At 41.7% G+C, this 20,635-nt stretch overlaps 1 protein-coding gene across 13 annotated transcripts in view; it reads left to right on the top strand.

The window, feature by feature from the left end:
* The window catches only part of AFF3 (AF4/FMR2 family member 3), a 607,218-nt gene that overhangs the window by 483,451 nt on the left and 103,132 nt on the right, over nt 1-20,635 (top strand). For all 13 annotated transcript variants that reach the window (XM_029232773.1, XM_029232776.1, XM_029232778.1 and 10 more), the window contains one exon: nt 247-298. In XM_029232773.1, the coding sequence (XP_029088606.1) occupies nt 247-298 (52 nt within the window). The remainder of the gene's footprint in view (nt 1-246; nt 299-20,635) is intronic.

Below are 20,635 nucleotides of genomic sequence, written 5' to 3' on the forward strand. Positions count from 1 at the left end.
CCCAAAAACCTCATATTCCTGAAGCAGGTCATCACGTCCTTTGGCTGTTGTGAGGGTTTATTTTCATGATGTGGCAGTTTGTAATTTCCTAAGTGCATCAGAGGAAAAGGGCTCAAAAGGAAACATTTTTTTTTAATTAGTAAATCTAATACGCTCATTACTGAAACATTGCTCTGATACAGGTATTTTGGTGCTAAATTCTCTTGAATTTTCTAAGTATCTGTACCTCTTTGTTCCCTCTTTCAGAATGCTAGAAGATGACCTTAAGCTAAGTAGCGATGAAGAGGAGAATGAACAGGTAAGATTTTCCTTGATGTTGCCGTTCTCTGAATGTGATATGATGATGCCAATCTGGTAGACTGTCCTGGGTATTAACTGAGTCATACAAATGCTCAATTGTGATGCTCTAGGACGCTGGGTATCCTCTGCTGATTACGAGATTCTGTGCCATTGGGCCAGTCTGTTCAAATATCTTGGCTTTAATTTCCCATAAAACTGTAATTCTGTGATCTTCATGGCATCGAAGCCAACAGCAACTATTTATCAGGAAGCCGCCTGGGATCAGGCTTCAATGTGAGATAGAGCTTTTTTTTTGGAAAGGTTACTGGCTTTCTGGAGATCAAATGTGTGAGCTTCACCTCGTCAGCATGCAACAAGCATGCTTCAGCATTAAATATTGAGAAGTCTTATACAGATATTATTAACATTGAGCGGAAGCAAAGGTAGAGGTGAGCTAAAACGATGAATAAAAAATAATCGCGCTCAGAATAGCCTGTTTGTCTTAAGTGATAAATGTGCTTGAAATGTTCTCCCCTGGTGTTGATTTATCAGCTCGAGACATCAGTCAGGGGTTTATAAATACTCTTCTGATCAGTCAGTTAAGGTGATAAAATACTCAATTAACATTCATCACTCTCACTTCTGCATTTCGGGAAATGTTTGTATTTTAAAGCAAGTTTGAAAAATGAAAAGACAGATTTTCCTCCACTTCTGTTTCCTTTTTCTCATCACCTGTTTTGTATCGTGTCAAGGTGGGATAAACATGATAGGTATAAAGGCAATTCAGAGAGGTTTTCTGTGTCATTTTTACATGTGATACAAGACACGTATACTGTCCAGGTCATCTTGGAATGGTGAATTTTATACAGAGGTATCATGGAATGCTGTGCGGGTGTTGCAGCTGTCTAGACATGCAAACGCACATAGTGTACTGAGAGAGTGTGTAGAGGTGAGATCAAAGGAAATTTCCGGGAAGAGCATCTGAGCCAGGTATGACTGTGAGATCACAGAAAAGCTTGCTCGCCTTGTAAGAGAAGGTGAGGCATCAAAGAAGGGACTGGGTGTGAGATAGAACTCAATGCAGTTTGAAACTAGATTGGCCAGCTGAGAAAAGCCCAAGTGAAGAAAGTTTGAGCAAGGAGGGCCACTCGGGCTTTTTTAGAGATTTATTGATCTGTTTCTAGGTGCATGCAGCAGGCCCGTCAGACATCCACAACCCAGCAATCTTGGCAGATCTGGGGAACGATTTCACCCCTCATGTTGGTTCCTCGTCTTTGTGTCTACAAGCAAATGATTTCATCTCTTGTGTTTTTTTTCCCAGTGGAGGTCCAGATAGGATTGGACCTATGTTTGCTGTGGATTAAGTCACAGCAAACATGTAGAGTGTGTATACTTGATACTGGAAAAGGGATTTACAGACTGTTTCATTCAGCGAGACTTCCTTAATTTGGAAAGAATTTCCAGAATTATCTCCAGGAAATGTTTCCACTGAAAACACAATTTAAAAAAATTAGTTATCAAGGATGAACTAGAAACATTCTCTAAGGCAGTGAGAACCTTTAGTTTACTCATTTTGCTTCATTAACTACTCCTTTTCAGTCTGTAGCTGTGGAAAGTATTGTACTGTGAATCTACCAGTCACATCCTTCTTGCTTTCGGTCCGTACGTATGTACACCTTCCTGTCTTTTACAATGAAAGCAGCTGACAGAATGAATGACTTTCATACCCTAATCCTCCCTCGTAATTGAGACTCCGGACAGTGGTTTTGTATGTGGCAGTTTAGTGATTGCTCTAACACTGATTATATTAAGTTATCCTTTATATATCCTATATATACCCTGACCTAATCACAAAATCGTAAATCCCATGCTTTTAAAAAACACTGATGACATAGAATTTTTTTTCTCTTCAAGACCAAAATATGATTGCACCCCAAAAGAGCGGAGCCTGTGCATATACACAGCACACATACACGCTCTGCATTTCTCCGGCATTGAGAGAGAATTAAGCACCTAACGTAAATTATTTTTTCAGATATAATCAGAGTCTGTCTCTTAACCCCAAATCTTTCAAAAATGTACTGTATATTTCCCTGCCTCAATAAATATAGTGTACTAAAATCCTTGTTCTTTTCTAACATGACACCTGGTTGTCTTTGTGACTGTCGGTCACCAGCCTGTGTAGCCACTGTGATAAAGGAACATCCACAAGAGCATCGAGTTGCTACAGCTGTTTGCTCTTCCTAAAGTAGCCTCATACACTCATGCATTTGCATATTCCCGTCTTGATGTTCCTTTATCGTTGCCTCTGTGCTCTCAGAATAAGAGACAGGCTAGTTTAGTGAGTGAGCACCAGCTCAGCAGCTCCCTGGGTTCAAGTCCCTGCTCTGCTACGCAGTGGCTCTGCAGCCTTAAACCCAGTCACTGAACTGCTCGGTGCTCTGGTGTCACCATTTGTAAAATTGGAATTAACCTTAGATCCCTGCAGCCTGCCACTTCCTCACAACTTGTGCTCACCCACAATCTTCATGTCACCAGATCCAGTAGGCTTTTTTCTTCTATTTTAGTCAACTTACAGTGGAATACACCAGGCATAGAGGAAAGTTACACGTTACCTAAGAATACAACTTGATGAATATTCATAAACCACACTCACCCGTGTAGCCAGCACCCAGATCAAGACACAGACATGACCAGCCTCTTGGGTCTCCCACATCCCCTTCGGGGCAGCAGCCTCCAAAAGAATAACCACTCTCCTGACTTCTAACACCGTAGGGTAATGGCGCTTGTCTCTGAAGCACAGTTACATCAATAGGATCGTGAGTGCACGCTGCTGTGTCTGGCTTCTGTCGCTCAGCATTTTGTTTGTGAGACTCATGCATGATATTGCATGTAAGTGAAGTTTTTTCATTTCCATTGCTGGATCCCATTCCATTATGTGCATATACCGTAATTTGCTTACCTGTCCTACTGCTGACGTACACGAGGGTGTTTAGGGCTATTGGAATAGTGCTGTTACTAACATTCTTGTACAGGTCTTTGGGGAGTGTATGGGAACATTCCTATTGTCCCCACGAGTAGAAGTGCTATAGGATGTTCAATTTGAGTAGACTATCCCAAACCATTTTCCCAAAATGGTTGTACCTTCTGACACTCCCACCGGCAGTATAAGAGAATTCCCATTGCTCTACATTTTCCTCACATGCTTGTCTTTTTATATTCATGAGGAATATTGTTCTGAAGCTTTCTTTTTTTGTATTGCCTTTGTCTGGTTTTGACATTAGGACAGTGCTGGCTTATCATGTGAACTGCGAAGTGTTCCTTGCTCTTCTCTTTCTTGAAGAGATTGTATAACATTTAAGTTAATTCTTCTTTAAATGTTTGTCAGAATTTTCCAGGGAAACCATGTGGGCCTGGAGACTTTTAGAAACTTACAAATTCTATTTCCTTAATAGTTAAAGGACTATTCGGATTATTTCACATTGGGTAGGTTATGGTGGTACGTGCTCTTTAAGTAATTAATCCATCATGTCATTTATGTTGTCATATTTATGTTGTGTAGAGTTGTGTTTCTTCATTGTCCTTTTGATGTCTGGATCTATAGTGATAACCCCTGTTTCATTCTTGATACAGATCTTCTTTTTTTCTTTGTCAGTCTTACTAGAGCTTTATCAATTTTATTGCTCTTTTCAAAGAACTAGCTTTTTGTTTCATTGGTAGTCTCTGTCAGTTTTTCTTTTTTCAATTTCATTGATATCGTATCTTTATTGTTCCCCTCCTCCTGCATGCTTTGGGTTCGTTTTGTTCTTTTTTTTCTAGTTTCTTGAGGGAGCTTAGATTATTGATTTGAGATTTGTCCTCTTTTATTTTTTTTTTTTACTTTTGAAAATTGATTTATTTTGATTTCTTTTTTTTTAACATCGCTATTGGAGTATAATTGCTTTACAATGGTGTGTTAGTTTCTGCTTTATAACAAAGTAAATCAGCTATACGTATACATATATCCCCATATCTCTTCCCTCTTGTGTCTCCCTCCCTCCCACTTTCCCTATCCCACCCCTTTAGGTGGTCACAAAGCACCGAGCTGATCTCCCTGTGCTATGCGGCTGCTTCCCACTAGCTATCTATTTTACATTTGGTAGTGTATATATGTCCATGCCACTCTCTCACTTCATCCCAGCTTACTCTTCCCCCTTCCCATGTCCTCAAGTCCATTCTCTACGTCTGCGTCTTTATTTCTGTCCTGCCCCTAGTTCTTCATGACCTTTTTTTTTTTTTTTACATTCCATATATATGTGTTAGCATACAGTATTTATTTTTCTCTTTCTGACTTACTTCACTCTGTATGACAGACTCTAGGTCCATCCACCTCACTACAAATAACTCAATTTCGTTTCCTTTTATGGCTGAGTAATATTCCATTGTATATATGTTCCACATCTTCTTTATCCATTCATCTGTCGATGGACACTTAGGTTGCTTCCATGTCCTGGCTATTGTAAATAGAGCCACAGTGAACATTGTGGTACATGACTCTTTTTGAAGTATGGTTTTCTCAGGGTATGTGCCCAGTCCTCTTTTATAATGTAAGCATTTAGTGCTGTACATTTCACTCTCATCACTGCTGTAGCCACATCTCACAAATTTTTGTATGTTGTATTTTCATTGCCATTCAGTTCAGTGAGACGTCATCCTCTTTGATGCTTTTAGAAGTGTGTTGTTTTATTTCCAAGTGTTTCGAGATTCCCTGTGATCTTACTTGTATTGATTTCTAGTTTGGTTCCATTGTGGTCTAAGTACACATCCTGTATGATTTCAAGTTTTATAAATGCATTGAGTATTTTTTATGGCCCAAGATATGATCTATGTTGGTATATGTTTTATGTGTATTCTGCTGATGGTGGGTGGAGTGTTCTATAAATGTCAGTTAGAACCTGTTGGTTGATGTTGCTGTTGAGATATTCTACATCCTTGCTGACTTTCTGTCTAGTTGCCCTATCGATTGTTGGGAGAGGAGTGTTGAAGTCTCCAACTGTAATTGTGGTTTTGTCTATTTGTCTTTTCCATTCTATCAGTTTTTGCTTCACATATTTTACAGCTGTTATTTTGTGCACACACATTTGGGATTGCTACATCTTCTTGGTGGATTGACCTTTTATAATTACGTATGTTCCACTGTGGTAATCTTCTTTGCCCTGAAGTCTACTTTATCCTATATCAGTGTAGCCACTGTTAGTTTCTTTTGATTAATGTTTGCATAATATAACTTTTTCCATTCTTTTACTTTCAACCTACCTATATTTGAAGTGAGTTTCTTACAGACAGCATATCCACTTTGCCAATTTCTGTCTTTTAATTGATGTATTTGGACCATTTACATTTAATGTAATTATTAGTTGATAATTAAAGTGATTAACTAATATTAATTAATGTAATGTAATGTTACATTAATGATAATTAATTATGTTAGGGCTTAAGTCTACCACTTTATTTTTCGTCTTCTGTTTGTTCTCTTTGTTTTTTCATTTTTCTGTTTTCTCTTTCCTGAATTCCTGTAGCTTCCTGGAACATTTTGTAGAATTTCATTTCTGTTTATCTATAGTATTTTTGAGTGTATCTCTTTGTATAGCTTTTTTAGTGGCATTTCTGGGTATTACATTATATATACATAACTCACAGCAGTTCACTGGTGATGGCATTTTATGAGTTTTCTCCCGGGGTATCCTGTAACTATCTCCATCACAGAATTGATAATATGAGATTTAGTTATCTGTCTTCCTGATTTCTTGAGTGAGCGACCTGAATCTGATGCTGTGTCTTATTCATCTTTACTTCCCTATTGCGTACCATGCTGACTGGCATCTAACAGAGAAGCCTCATCTTCCTGTAACCAGATGCACACAGCTACCTTTGTCTTCACTCATTGTCTCCCTTCCCCCCTATTATAAGAGGACACTGCCTTCCTCTTATCAAAAGTTTGTCCCATTTCCTCTCAGTTACTTGGGGACTTACTCCTTTGACTCTTTTCTGCCCCTCCTCTCCACCAGAACCACTCACTGGGTCACCAGTGACCGCAGTGGGTCTGCAGAGCACATGTACCAGGCTCTTCTCAGTCCTTTGTCTCACCAGAAGAGTTACAGCATTGAAAACTGTTAATTACCCCACTTTTATTGAGTCGTCTAATACCATACCCTCCTGGTTTGTTTCTTGCCCCTCTGGCTGTGTCTTCTCAGACTCCTTTGCTGACTGCTCCTCCTGCAGCCAATCTTGAATGTTGGAATCTTTTAGCATTTCTGATTTTTCCTCTCCACGTCCTCTCTGTCTCTCTGTCTCTCTCTGGATGATCTCATCAATTCCCATGACCTTCAATTTTTTTTTTAAATAAATTTATTTATTTATTTTATGGCTGTGTTGGGTCTTTGTTGCTGTGCATGGGCTTCTCATTGTCGTGGCTTCTCTTGTTGTGGAGCACGGGTTTAGGTGCGCAGGCTTCAGTAGTTGTGGCACGTGGGCTCAGTAGTTGTGGCTTGTGGGCTCTAGAGCGCAGGCTCAGTAGTTGTGGCACACGGGCTCAGTTGCTCCGCGGCGTGCGGGATCTTCCTGGACCAGGGCTCGAACCCGTGTCCCCTGCATTGGCAGGCGGATTCTTAACCACTGCGCCACCAGGGAAGCCCCAATTTTTATATACTTAAAATTTCTAAAATTATACCCTCAGCTCAGAACTCTCTTGTTAACCACAGACCTATTTGACTTTTCCACTTGGATGTCTCACAAGCATTTCAAATCCAAGTTGTGCCAAACTGGAGTTCTGGTCTTTGCCACCCCTCTACCTATCCACACACAAATATGTTCCTCTTGTGACTGTTACCATTTCTAAACCTAGAACTACCAGGCACCCAGTTGTTTAAGTCTAGAAACATCGGGCTCATCCTTGACGACTCCCTATTCCTCACTCAAGTGTTAATTTTATCTCTAATCCCTATAAATTCACAAATATTAGTCCATCCACCTCTTTCCATCCTGGCTAGTCTAAACCAGTCCAGTAGAAATCAGCATATTTCTCTTCTCCCCCCTCTATAATACAACTTCCTCACAGGGATCTTTTGAAAAAGATCAAGTCAGAGCATCAAAATCAGATCAAGTCATTCCTTGGTCTAAAATCTTAAATGGGTTCGCATTTCACTTGGGGTAAAATCCAGAGCCCGTAGCTGGCCGACGGTACCCTACACAGCTGGCTTCACCCAAGGCTTCCCTTTCACTTCACACTGAGATGGTTCATGGTACTTCCACCCCATTGGTCTTCTTTCAGCTCCCCCAACAAGCCAAACTCAGCTGCCTCAGGCCCTCCATAGGCCTCTCCCCCCTGATTTTTGCCCCATTAATACCTACTCATCTTGGAAGTGCAGCATAAATTTCACTTCATCAGGGAGTCTCCAGTTATCTGACCTGGACACCTGGTTAGTCCATGTCACAATAACCTAACCTTTCCTCTTAGGTCTCATCATAATTTTAGTTGTGTATTACGTTTACTTTTTTAAGTATCTCAACCAACCAGACTGGAAGTTTCCTGAGGGTAGGAACTGTATCTGGCACAGCAGAGGTGCTGGATACTTGCTGAATGGATGCATGAGTGATGCATAATGTTATTGAATTGAGAGTATTTCCTGCTGTCTGTTGTTCAGTATCAAAGATGACTTTGGGTCTCCCTTTTTTTTTTTTTAATTAAACACTGATTTTTTTTCAAATTAGTCCTATCCAAAGATCAAAAGTGTTGACAAAGAAGAAAAAAACATAGACCCAAGGACAAAAATTGTCTGTAGATAAATACACAAATCACCTACGTATTTAGGAGAAAAGCATTTATCCAATCTCTGTAGAAATGTTAATAGTCACTTCTTAAATGTGCTTCATACCAAGCCATATTGAGGTTATAACTTTCTAGAAGTTATCTCAAACAGAAGCCTCCAAAACCAAGAGAGTGCATTTCTTCACAGCCTTCCCTTTCAAAAACTGTAGCATTTTGACTAACCTCTAGAGCTAGGATTGTGACCAGGTTTACAAAATGTGGAGGTTTAATGGAAATGGAGTCGTAATCTCATGTTTGCTCCTATAATTTTCATACTTGATGAGGTTCAAACTAGAAACAGGACAAATGATTTGAGAATCAGATTTTGTGTCTGAGTAAATGAAGGAAGGACACAAGATATGTGTGGCAGTTGGTTTGATCTCCAGTTAAAACCTGTGGCTCTTGGTTTTAACAATTCTAGACGCCAGTGTTTCTTTGGAAGAAAGTAAAGGAGTTAGAAGATTTAAGACAAAATGATTCCTGAAGGTACTAAGTACTCAAGCCATTTTTTAAATGGATTTGGAAGGGAGAAATGAATTATATTGCCTATCTTCCCATTTAGTAAAAATAAGAAAATGAGTTCTGGGACTTCCCTGGCAGCCCAGTGGTAAGACACCATGCTTCCACTGCAGGGGGCACGGGTTGGATCCCTGGTCGGGGTACTAAGATCCCGCATGCCACCTGGCGCAGCCAAAAAAATTAAATAAATAAAAGGCAGATTTAAGGTTATTAAAAAAAAATGAGTTCTGCCTCTCAAGTGAGGAGGGTAAGCTTGGGAGGTTGGACACAGCAAATATCTAGATGAAATTACTACCACTAAGGCATGAGGACAGGGCCACGTGAATAAGACACTCAACAAGGAGCAGCTAAGATCGTGTCAACTGCACACAGTGTTTCAGAGATGACAGATACATAAGCTCAGGGAAGTAAGGAGAAGGGATCCAAACTAAATGGCTATGTATGTGCCTGCAGCTTCCAGTAATTACATTATCCGTACGTATTAGGCAGTCTTTTCATTTTAATTCTGTAACTACATTTTTCTCTTTAAATGAGCATGGTTTATCCACTTAAACTGACAGTTTTAATTTTACAGGCAGTGATCCTGGGATATAATCTTTAGAGGGAAATTCTCCTACTGGCATCATTTACTTCTCACAATGAAGAAAAGTTACCTTTTAATCCCCAGTCAATATTTGGAGAACACACAATTCATTTAATAGATATCCAGGCAATTAGCATAAATCTGCAAGTTAAAGAGCCACTTCTTTTCTTATTCTTAATGCATGGAGTACTAATCATGTCCCTCAAAAAGAATCTCGGTCCTCTTAGAGTGACTCTAAAGCTTCGCTTATCAAGGTGTCAGGATTATAGGTGGTGAGATTGCTCTGAGCACTGAATTGCAGTTCTTAACTGCCTTTTGTTAACGTTGGTTTCTTAAGAAGAAGCACAAGGAACACTCCCACCTCAATTTTCTGCTGTTTACCGTAGAGGTCACTGGATAAGTAACATCAGCTCTGGGTGTAATATTAAAAGCAGATTGCCAATTGTAATGGCCGCTGGTCATTTTTTTCCTTGTTCCTTTTTAATATGACAATTGCCTAACAGAAAGCAGAGCTTTTCAGAAGAACCTCTGAAGCCATCAGCAGTGCGTGTCCATCCGTCACCAGATGTATTAGCTGAATGATATGCAGATGTGAAATAAAAATATAGGAGGTTTTTGCAGCCCAGCTCCACTTCCCTGGGTGTATTTTTCTTCTCAGAATCAGCTTGGTTGATGCTGAAGTTCTTGGCCTGTGAAAATTTATTACCCACAGAGTCAATCTGCATTCAGGCGGCCAAGTCTGAATAAATAGAGTCATTGTGCTTGTCTGGAATTTGTGGCCAGAGTTCATCCAGTCAGCTTGACATTCACATCCCAGGAGATTCATAAAAGCCAACACCCTGGTATGTGCTCTTGAATCCTGCCAAAATTGTGTAGAATTATATAAACAGGAGTTGAAGCAGTAATCAGGACCAGGTTTGAGGGGTGAGCTCCAAAATCAAGTTTCTCCTACATTAGAAATGAACTATATCATAGATGGGATTTGTAGCCAACAAGAGCTGAAACATTTTTCCAAAGGAGTCATTCTGAGAAGAATCTTGTATGCCTACTAAATGTAAAATATTGTGCAAGACGCTGGCTTTGTTGGTCTTGATGAATTACACATTCGTAATATTCATTAGGATAATTTAACCTCAAAAATCTAAAGGACTTTTTAAATGCTGGGAAATGCCCTGTTCTCAATGACTATACAAAAAAGTATATATTACATATATTAAACCTAACAGCAAAAATAGAAAAAAAAAAGAGTAGTTTATGTGTTTTTTTAATTTTTTGTCCTGCATTAATGTTGAACCTAAGCTACCTATCCAGTTTAATTATACTGACAAGTTGGTTTCTTTCTAATATGGAAACAGCACAATAACGCTCATTGAAAACTATCAGATCTTTGTCATCTGTATGTGAAGTAATCATAATTCAAACCTTCAGGCACAGTCAGTGAAACACGAATGTTCAACAGGAGGTTTTTGCCTCTTTGTTTATTTGTTTGTTTAACAGCCCTAAAGCTTACTTAAGTAATATTTTATAAATAAAATTTTACTGTCACCAGAGGCAAATGCAAAACTCGTTTAAGAAGGCCAGTTTTATTACATCATGCCACTCTTTATAAACATTTGTGAGAAGAGCAGGCATTGGTGGAGATACACAAAAAAGTAGTTGTCTTTTTTTATGTTAATCAACTGTCATTTCCAAAACTGAAATGGTCAGCAAACCTAAATGTCACAGAGCACAGATATACAACGGCTCACAACCCCATCTCCTCACTTTTTTTCTCAGACCTCCTCTGGGGACCTGAGATTGATGGAGGTTTAGTTGTGTCCACTCAGCTTGGATCATAGGATGTGACTAATTTCAATCTGAGGACCCTCAGTGGATATCTGGAAAATGAGAATATTATATAAAAATTAGGAGATGATCCACTGAATTTGGGCAAACATGCAATTAACACAAAAACGGAGAATCATGGCTTTGTTAAGTTGAAGAATTCAGAGGAAGCTACATTCTGGAAACTAAGCCAGGCTTTTTTAACTGTGCATATCAGTACCACCAAAATAGACTCCGTTCAGAAAACAGAAGAAGGGCCATGTACCATTATTGGATAGGCATGCTCTTCTCAAATACAGCTGCCAGCCGGGCTGCTGGTTGGCAGAGGAAGTGGAAATCTCCCTCCGGAGGACACTGCTATTTAACTCAGAGGAATAGCCCTTTGTCCTGCGACTTTTATGGGGTTTTTTTCTTCAGTAGCTTTTGCAGAATTGTAACCATTCAAGACTGGATGCTCCTTGGAGTCTGTGCTATCACTCGTATCCAGGCTTGGGGGCTTTCATATAGGAAAGGATTTACCTGCAGTCATTCAGGTACCTGGTCCAGATATGCACTCGGAAAATTTTGTTTGTGTTTGTGTTTTTCCAAATCTTCTCCAAGTGGGGCCGGTTATCTCAGAAGCACAGATTTTCTCAGGAGACTATCTTAACCTTTTGTTTCTACTGGAGCAAAACCATTTGCAGGAATTCAGTGCCCCTGGGCACTTGCAGTTCCATCCTGACCAGATCTGTAGCCAACAAGTTGTGCCGAGTGAAACAAGAAGCAGACCAGGGACTTTCCTGGTGGTCCAGTGGTTAAGACTCCGCGCTTCCACTGCAAGGGGCATGGGTTCGATCCCTGGTCACAGAACTAAGACCTTGCATGCCACGCAGTGCAGCCAAGAAGATCAAAAAACAAAGAAGTAGACCAGACGGTTTCTGAAATGTCACCAGACATGGTCCTCTTCACATAGAAAAGTGCTACAGTGTGGGTTAGCCAGAATCTCTATCTGTGGAGGTCTGATTCAGCGACATGTTTCTGGGTACCTCTCCTTTCTACCTGGACTTCATTCTTAGAAGTCCAAGGCAGTTGAAGGAAGAGGGTGTGTTTACATGTTATATGTGAAAACATTTTCAGGTATAAACCATCAAGCAGTGGTCACTTGAAAGGTGAAAATCCTAATACCAATAATAAAACAATCAGAATTGCTTCAGCTTTTCTCTTACGTTATATAATTGGTTTGCAAAGTGCAATTATGAGACTCTTACCTAACCATGACAAACCTATTTTTACCTTCAAATATTGCTACTTTGTCTGACTAAAAGAGATGTTTTGTGAAAACAGAAAGCCAGACTTAGATTTTGGTAGATTTTTGTTCTTCATGCACAGGTTGCATTATTTTAACAAAACTATCAAAATAGTTATGTGACTTGCATCTTGTCTTTATGCAAAAACAAAGTAGCATTTGTATTCCACAACCTGGGCTCTGGTTGCATTCATAAGAACCAACCACCTACTGAGGAGTGACGTTGACAATGTAAACACAGAACAAAGCAGGTCTCTGGATAACATCTATTTAGCTGCTGAATTAAACCAACTGCTAACCTAATAAACTGCTGGAATTTTTTAAAAAAAAAAGAAAGAAAGAAAAAGTAAATGGGACTCCACCAAAGCATTGTATGAAGGTAAAGTAAGGATTCTATTAAAAGCTCCAAAAGGCATTGGGCAAACCCACCAAAGTGGGGAGTGAGCAATCCCAGTGTCCACCTGCTCTGCCAAAGATGAGAGTTATTACTGGGCCAGCGTCATCCTGGCTGTGCTCAAAGTCTGGCCTGTACTGAAATAGCACTGTGAGAAGAGTTGCAGGGGCGTATGCCTGACCAAAGCCCTGAGGAGCAGGCCAGAAAGTCAGGCAGCCATGTAGAACCTGCGGGGCCTGGATTGCATCACCCTGCACGCTCCCAATTTAGCCTCCCATTCCCAAGAACCAGGAATTGCAATCCATGCACTACCTGTAGCCTGTCTCCAGGCAGCTCAGCTGTCATTCGTTGGTCCTTCTTGTTTGCTTTCAATGTGAAGTTTACAAGCACGTGCACGCACACACACGGACTCATTCACATGGAAGGTGTTATTGCCTTGCCAGCGCTCTGTCCCAGAATCCAAAAGCTTCTGCCATTCTCACAGATCTGAGAGTTGACAGCCGAGCTCGGATCTTTCACCTTCATCCAACAGCACCAGACCTGACTCAGGCAGGCACTTCCTTTACATGTGTAGTCCTGTCATAGTGAGCCCTGGAGGTAAAAAGAATTCTTCCCCGGGAGTTTCGGGCAAGCTCTAAATGACCCATATGCTTCTGCCTATAAACTGCTTGAAGAATCAAGATTAGTCTCAAAAACCTAAAGCCGTCCTGTCTTCTTTGCAAACATCTAAGAGACGACTCCTTGCTGCTTCTGCATTAGCATCCCCAGAGGAAGCTTTTGCCCCCGTGTCTGTTTACATCTGCTCATCATCCCACCAGTCCTCTTTGGCTGGGATTGGCAGAATCCAAAATGTATCTGGTCCCCTTCCCTTCAATCTCTGCCCTGAAGAGTCCACAGCCCGGCAGAGGCAGGACCGGGGTGCTCTGTGGGATTTCACTGGCCTGGTTCCCTTACTTACCGACTCTGACCATGAGCAAGCCAACTTCCCTAAACCTCTGTTCCAGTATCTTAATGTCAGTAGACAAAAATGCTAAAGTAGATTAATAGAAAATATTTTAAAAACAAACCACCCCATCAAAAAATGGGCAGAAGATCTCCATAGACATTTCTCCAAAGAACACATACAGATGGCCAAGAGGCCAATGAAAAGATGCTCATCGTCGCTCATTATTAGAGAAATGAAAATCAAAACTACAATGAGGTATCAGCTCACCTTACCCTGGTCAGAATGACCATCATTAAAAAGTCTACAAATAATAGATGCTGAAGAGGGTGTGGAGAAAAGGGAACCGTCCTACACTGTTGGTGGGAATGTAAATTGGTGTAGCCACTACGGAGAACAATATGGAGGTTCCTTAAAAAACTAAAAATAGAGTTACCATATATACAGCAATCCCACTCCTGAACATATATCTGGAAAAGGTGAAAACTCTAATTCGAAAAGATATATTCTCCCCAGTGTTCATAGCAGCACTATTTACAACAGCCAAGACATGGAAGCAACCTAAGTGTCCATCAGTAGATGAATGGATAAAGACGATGTGGTACATATATACAATGGAATACTTCTCAGACATAAAAAAGACTGAAATAATGCCATTTGCAGCAACATGAATGGACCTAGAGATTATCATACTGAGTGAAGTAAGTCAGACAAAGACAAATATTATATGATATCTTTTATATGTGGAATCTAAAAAATAATACAAATGAGTTATTTACAAGACAGAAACAGACTCACAAACATAGAAAACAATCCTGTGGTTACCAAAGAGTAAGGGGGGAAAGAGAAATTACTAGTATGGGATTAACAGATACTCACCACTATATGTAAAATAGATTGGCTCCCCTGGTAGCACAGTTGTTAAGAATCCGCCTGCCAATGGCAGGGGACACGGGTTCGAGCCCTGGTCCAGGAAGATCCCACATGCCGCGGAGCAACTAAGCCCACGTGCCACAACTACTGAGCCTGTGCTCTAGAACCCGCGAGCCACAACTAGTGAAGTCCGCATGCCTAGAGCCCATGCTCCGCAACAAGTGAAGCCACCACAGTGAGAAGCCCGCGCACTGCAACGAAGAGTAGCCCCCGCTCGCCGCAACTAGAGAAAGCCCGCGCGCAGCAACGAAGACCCAACACAGCCAAAAATAAAATAAATAAATTAAAAAAATAAAATTAAATAGATGAACAACAAGGATATACTGTATAGCACAGGGAACTATATTCAATATCTTGTAATAACCTATAATGAAAAGGAATCTGAAAAATATATATATACATATGTGTGTATATATTTATATATACATATATGGCTGAATCACTTCGCTGTACACCTGAAACTAACACAATGTTGTAAATCACCTATACTTCAATTTAAAAAAGAATTTATATTACTATAAATAGATATTAGTGTAAAACCATTAAACTGTACATCTTAACATCTCCCCCCCTCCCTCCCTCCTCTTCCCCTTCTCCCCAGAAATGTTCTTTATTTACATTGCTGGAACTTTTTTTAGGCTTATTTAGGTAATAAAAGGAGAGGAGTACAGGAGGAAGCCAGAAAACTGATTTATCTAAGCAAAGGCAAGGAGCTAATGATAGAAGAATAGATCTAGAAGTCAGAGGAGGAAGTGAGAATGGTGAGCTGGCGATCTAGGGGAGAGAGTAAGGAGTGGGGAAGGAGGCAGAGAGAGGAGAAAGATTAGTAATTTACCACCTGCCCAGCAGGGGTCACATAGAGTAAAACAGTCCCTTATATAGTACCTGGATAGAAGCTTTTACTGAAAAATGCCACAAGGAAAGAAGTGAATTTCTTATAAGGAAGCAGGTACATAGAGAGTGCCATTTTGATTTTTAACAAAATAATCGTTCAGCAAAGATTTGTCAGATCCTCTTATCTAAAAGGGTAATTGGCAACTGAAGGGTGATGCCTGTTTAAAAGCAAAAGACTGCCTTGTTCATTTCTTTAAAAATAATAATTTTTAAAAAAATTTGTAATTGTACTAACAGAAGCTCGAATAAACTTTAGAATCTGTTAAAGACTAAAGCCCGGTTGTCCCATCCTCTGACACAAATCGTTTTTGGAATGAGACCAAATTGAATGAATGAATGAGATAAAAGCTAATCCGTTATCCCTCAGGGATTCAGGAGGGGCACCATTATGGCTTGGTCACCTAGTGACATTATGTTCGTCAAGCATTTATGTGCCTTGTGCTATTGGTTAGACCTTGTACCAAACATTGTTCAGTCATGTAACTGGTACCCACTTCCTATTCTCAAGGAGCTGGTGTCTAGCCTCCCTAAGTCCAGTCCTTTATGGGGTAAGTGTCCAGATGACCAGGTAGAAGAAGCTACTTGCCATGGGACAGTGATGCCGCAGCTCTTGAAGCACAAGTTGCTCCCCAGGACCTATACTGGGGCTGAATGTCACCCAGCTCACTTCTCCCTCTCAGCACCCACACTAATAACCTCATGCACAGCCATGGATCTTCCTACCACCACCCGCCCACTTCAGACTGACCTTTTACCACCTCCACACCAGCTACCCCTGGTGCACAGACATCCTCCAGGAATCCACTGGGATCCTCTGACCCATAATGTTGCCCTCATGGCAGTCAGTATGGCCCATCACTCAGGGTGCCTGATACCGTCCATACCCTCAGTGGGACCCTGGCCTGCTGGGAGGACTCTGACATCAATCACTGTGGGTGAGGGACAGCCCCCAGGGCATGTACTCACACCACCCCCACACCTTCCCTTCTTTCTCCTAGCTCGTAGCGGCTGCCCCCCGAGTTTTCTGTTTTGATGGCGAAAGCCTCCAGGGCCTGGAAGCAGAAGGGGCCACGTGGTAGATGTCACCAATTATTCATAGTGTTATCTCTAGAATAAAATGTCCTGGAAATGCCCAGTGAAGACAAGAGCACCTCCTTTAATAATCCCTCTCAGGAGATTTGAGTTGCCAAATTTGGGCAGCCCCCAACCTCAAATAATGCCCCCAAATCAGTCAGTTGGAACCAGAATCTGAATTATGAGATAATGTTATCCAGCAAACCATCTGGTGTCATCGACCTTAATCAGCACTTCCCATAGGATATACTAGGTACTAATAAATGTCTGTTATTGTCTTTATCAAATTTCTGGTAGACATATGCAAATCTAAGCCACACAGTTAAAATAAAACAACCAGTCAAAATTTCTCTAAAGAGAAATGTGTACCCTAGTTTTTCAAGATAGTAAAATAGAGAAAGAATATACAGCTAAGGGGGAAAAAGTGTATTTCAACAAAGCTCTGAAATTGGAGCCATGGCAGATAGTAACATTTGTTATCACTGGAAGTTACCTACTCGTGTCCTACTGGCGAATCACACGGCAGGTGCTGTCCGTCAGCAGGAAGCTCTTTCCGGTGGAGGGAGGATGAGCTGGGATCTCCGCCTTCAGTGATCTTCAAGGAACTTGAATTTTTAGCCAAGACTAAAATTTCCGTGAAGCAGATGGCAAGCTCCCCAGGAAAGAAGAGAACCCAGCGCTAATCCATGTTCTAGACCAGGAGCTCTGAGAGCAGAGGGTCAACAAGAGCTTGAGCGGTCGAGGCAAGCTTCATGGAAAGGACCTTGGGTTGTAGGCAGACTCAAAAGAGAAAGAGGACGAACTGGAGAGAGAACAGGAGAAGCGCTGGCTTGATTTAAAGAGACACCAAGAGTCGCAGTGATTTGTCCACAGCTGGCCCCCGTTCAGCTGTTTGCTTTCATTATTGGCAGGTTCCTCAGCCCCTGAATTTCTGTCCTCTAATCCTGATCTTGTTTATATTTGTAGAGTCATCTTTATTAGAACGACCATACATTGTGCCCCAAAAAAGCAGGGTTTGCTCCCCTTGTCCCTGACTCCCACCGGGTTAGCATCCCCTTTCACTCTCAGAACTGTTCTTATTTGGATAGAACTATTCTTATTTGGATGATAAATTATATTGTCCTCCCTGACTCTGCCTGACCCCTGTAGAGTACTGGATAAGGCCAAAGTCCACTGAACAAAATGCTTCCTAGACAGCATTTCTAGGAATCCGAAAATGCAAAGTACTCATGACTGAGGGGAAAAAAAAAAAAAAGACCAGAAATAGACTCTTTCCTTTGTCTTACAAATGTTGCTAAATGGGTTGTAAAGCACCAAATGGATGCTCACAACATAAAAAGTTCAGACACTTATCAACTGGGACCAAAATGAAAAACAACAGCATAAAAGTTAACGAAACATAAAATATGCTAATAGAGGTAGAAGGAAATTAAACAGGGAAATAAGTTAATAAATAACAAGTCTTAACTTGAAGAAGAATGACAAGAAAAAAGTAAGGCCTCACCAGCCAGAATTCCTAGAAAGACAGGTGTGTCCATATAAATTTCACAGCCTTCTTCCAATAACAGCAAAACACAAATGAAGTAAGATTAGCTGTGATAGTATTTATTCAGGTAGTTAAATGTGGAGACAGTGTCCTAACACAGGTGAAGCAATGTGATTACAATCACTGCTGCAGTGATACCTCCTTGACTGTCAGTGTCATAAACCAGAGATGGAGGTCAACCCCACATGGAGCGTGGAAACAAAGATGTGTTCTAACCAGCTGTCTCCTGGATCTTCTTCTCTTAGAACAATAGCAAAATGTAGATCCAGAAAATCAAGCCATCTGTCTTCTTCTTATGACTGTCATTTGTCAAAAACATATGGATGTTGTGTACTTAATTATCATTTAACAGCTTTAATCTCAAATCCAACCATCTGTTTAACATCCGCACTTGACTTCCCGTAAACAACTTGAACTTCACACACCCAAACTTTTTTGGGAGACGGGGGAGAGATCATAGCATTTTGGAAATACAAATTTTAAAGGTTACTTTCCATTTACAATTATTACAAAATATTAGCTATATTCCCCCCTTTTTATACAATACATCCTCGAGCCTATCTTATACACAGTACTTTGTACCTCGCACTTCCCCACCCCTGTAATTCGCCCCTCCCTCCGCCACTGGTAACCACTAGTTGTTCTATATCTGAGTCTGTTTCTTTTTTGTTATATTCACTAGTTTCTTGTATTTTTTAGATTCCACCTATAAGCGAGATCATACAGTATTTGTCTTTCTCTGTCTGACTTACTTCGCTAAGCATAATGCCCTCCAAGTCCATCCATGTTGCTGCCAATGGCAAAATTCTTTTCTTTTTTATGGCTGAGTAGTATTCCATTGTATATACATACCACATCTTCTTTATCCATTCATTTGTTGATGGCCACTTAGGTTGTTTCCATGTCTTGGCTGTTGTAAATAATGCACCTGTGAACACTGGGGTGTATGTGTCTTTTCAAAGTAGAGTTTTTTACATCCAAACCTAAACTCTGCCTTTGTCCTGCTCCTGCACCTGTCTTGCCCATCGGTGGCTCTCGATCTGTACAAGGTGCTCAAGCCAGGAACCTGGGACTCATTCCTGACGCCTCCCCCACTTCCCACGTTCAATCAATCACCAGTTCCCTCAACCCCTACCTCCAAAATGTAGCATGAACTTTCTCCATCTCCAGCGCTACCGTGCCCTTCTCTCTCCTGGATCACTGCAGGTTACCTTCAACTTTGCCCCTTCCTGCCCCAATCCATTCAACACACAAAGGCCAGAAGGGAATTTGAAAAGTGTAAGTCGGGGCTTCCCTGGTGGCACAGTGGTTAAGAATCCACCTGCCAGTGCAGGGGACACGGGTTCGAGCCCTGGTCCGGGAGGATCCCACATGCCGTGCAGCAGCTGGGCCCGTGTGCCACAGCTGCAGAGCCTGCGCTCTAGAGCCCAAGAGCTACAACTACTGAAGCCCGCGTACCTAGAGCCTGTGCTGTACAACAAGAGAAGCCACCGCAGTGAGAAGCCCGGCACCGCAATAAAGAGTACTCGCTGCTCGCCGCAACTAAAGCCCACGCGCAGCAAGGAAGACCAAATGTAGCCATAAATGAATGAATGAATGAATGAATAAATAAAAGAAAAGTGTGGGTCATATTGCCTCACTGCCTACTCTTTTTTATTGCGGTACGCGGGCCTCTCACTGTTGTGGCCTCTCACGTTGCAGAGCACAGGCTCCGGACGCACAGGCTCAGCGGCCATGGCTCACGGACCCAGCCACTCCGCGGCATGTGGGATCTTCCTGGACCGGGGCACGAACCCACGTGCCCTGCATCGGCAGGCGGAATCTCACCCACTGCGCCACCAGGGAAGCCCTTTTTTTAAAATTATATAGATTCACCAGAAGTTGCAAAGAATGTACAGGCAGGTTCCATACATCAGGGGTCCACGGCCTGTTATGAACCAGGCTGCACAGCAGGAGGTGAGTGGTGGGCAAGCGAGCAAAGCTTCATCTGCCACTGCCCACCGCTGCCCATCGCTGCCCATCGCTCATATTACCGCCTGAACCATCCCCCCTGGCCCCGGTCCTTGGAAAAGTTGTCTTCCATGAAACCAGTCCCTGGTGTCAAAAAGGTTGGGGACTGCTGCCATATATCCTTCACCCAGCTTCCCGTCATGTAAACTTTTCAGTGACTTCTTCTTGCTGTGGATAATGTCCAAAATCCTTAACTTGACCTCCAAAGCCCTTGGGGCCTGCCGCTGTCCCCACCGCTCGCTGACCTCCCCGACAGCAACCTTCCTGTAGTTCCTCCACTGACCAGAGATCTAGGCCTGCCTCGGGCCTCTGCTCCCAAACACTTTTCCCTTCCTTCCTTCCCCATTCCTACGTCTCTCATTCAGTAACTCTTCTTTGCCCTCCTTGTGGCAGCTTTGTTATCCCTTCCTTAGTGAACCTTCCTTGAGCACTCATTCCAAATGAGGTCCCTTCACATTCTGTCCTCTTTGGTCATAGCCCTTGTCTAGATCCAGGATCTAGAATG

Source organism: Monodon monoceros, unplaced genomic scaffold (genome assembly GCF_005190385.1).
Source record: "Monodon monoceros isolate NGI ecotype Baffin Bay Population unplaced genomic scaffold, NGI_Narwhal_1 Super_Scaffold_19, whole genome shotgun sequence".
In the NCBI taxonomy this organism is placed as follows: Eukaryota; Metazoa; Chordata; class Mammalia; order Artiodactyla; family Monodontidae; genus Monodon; species Monodon monoceros.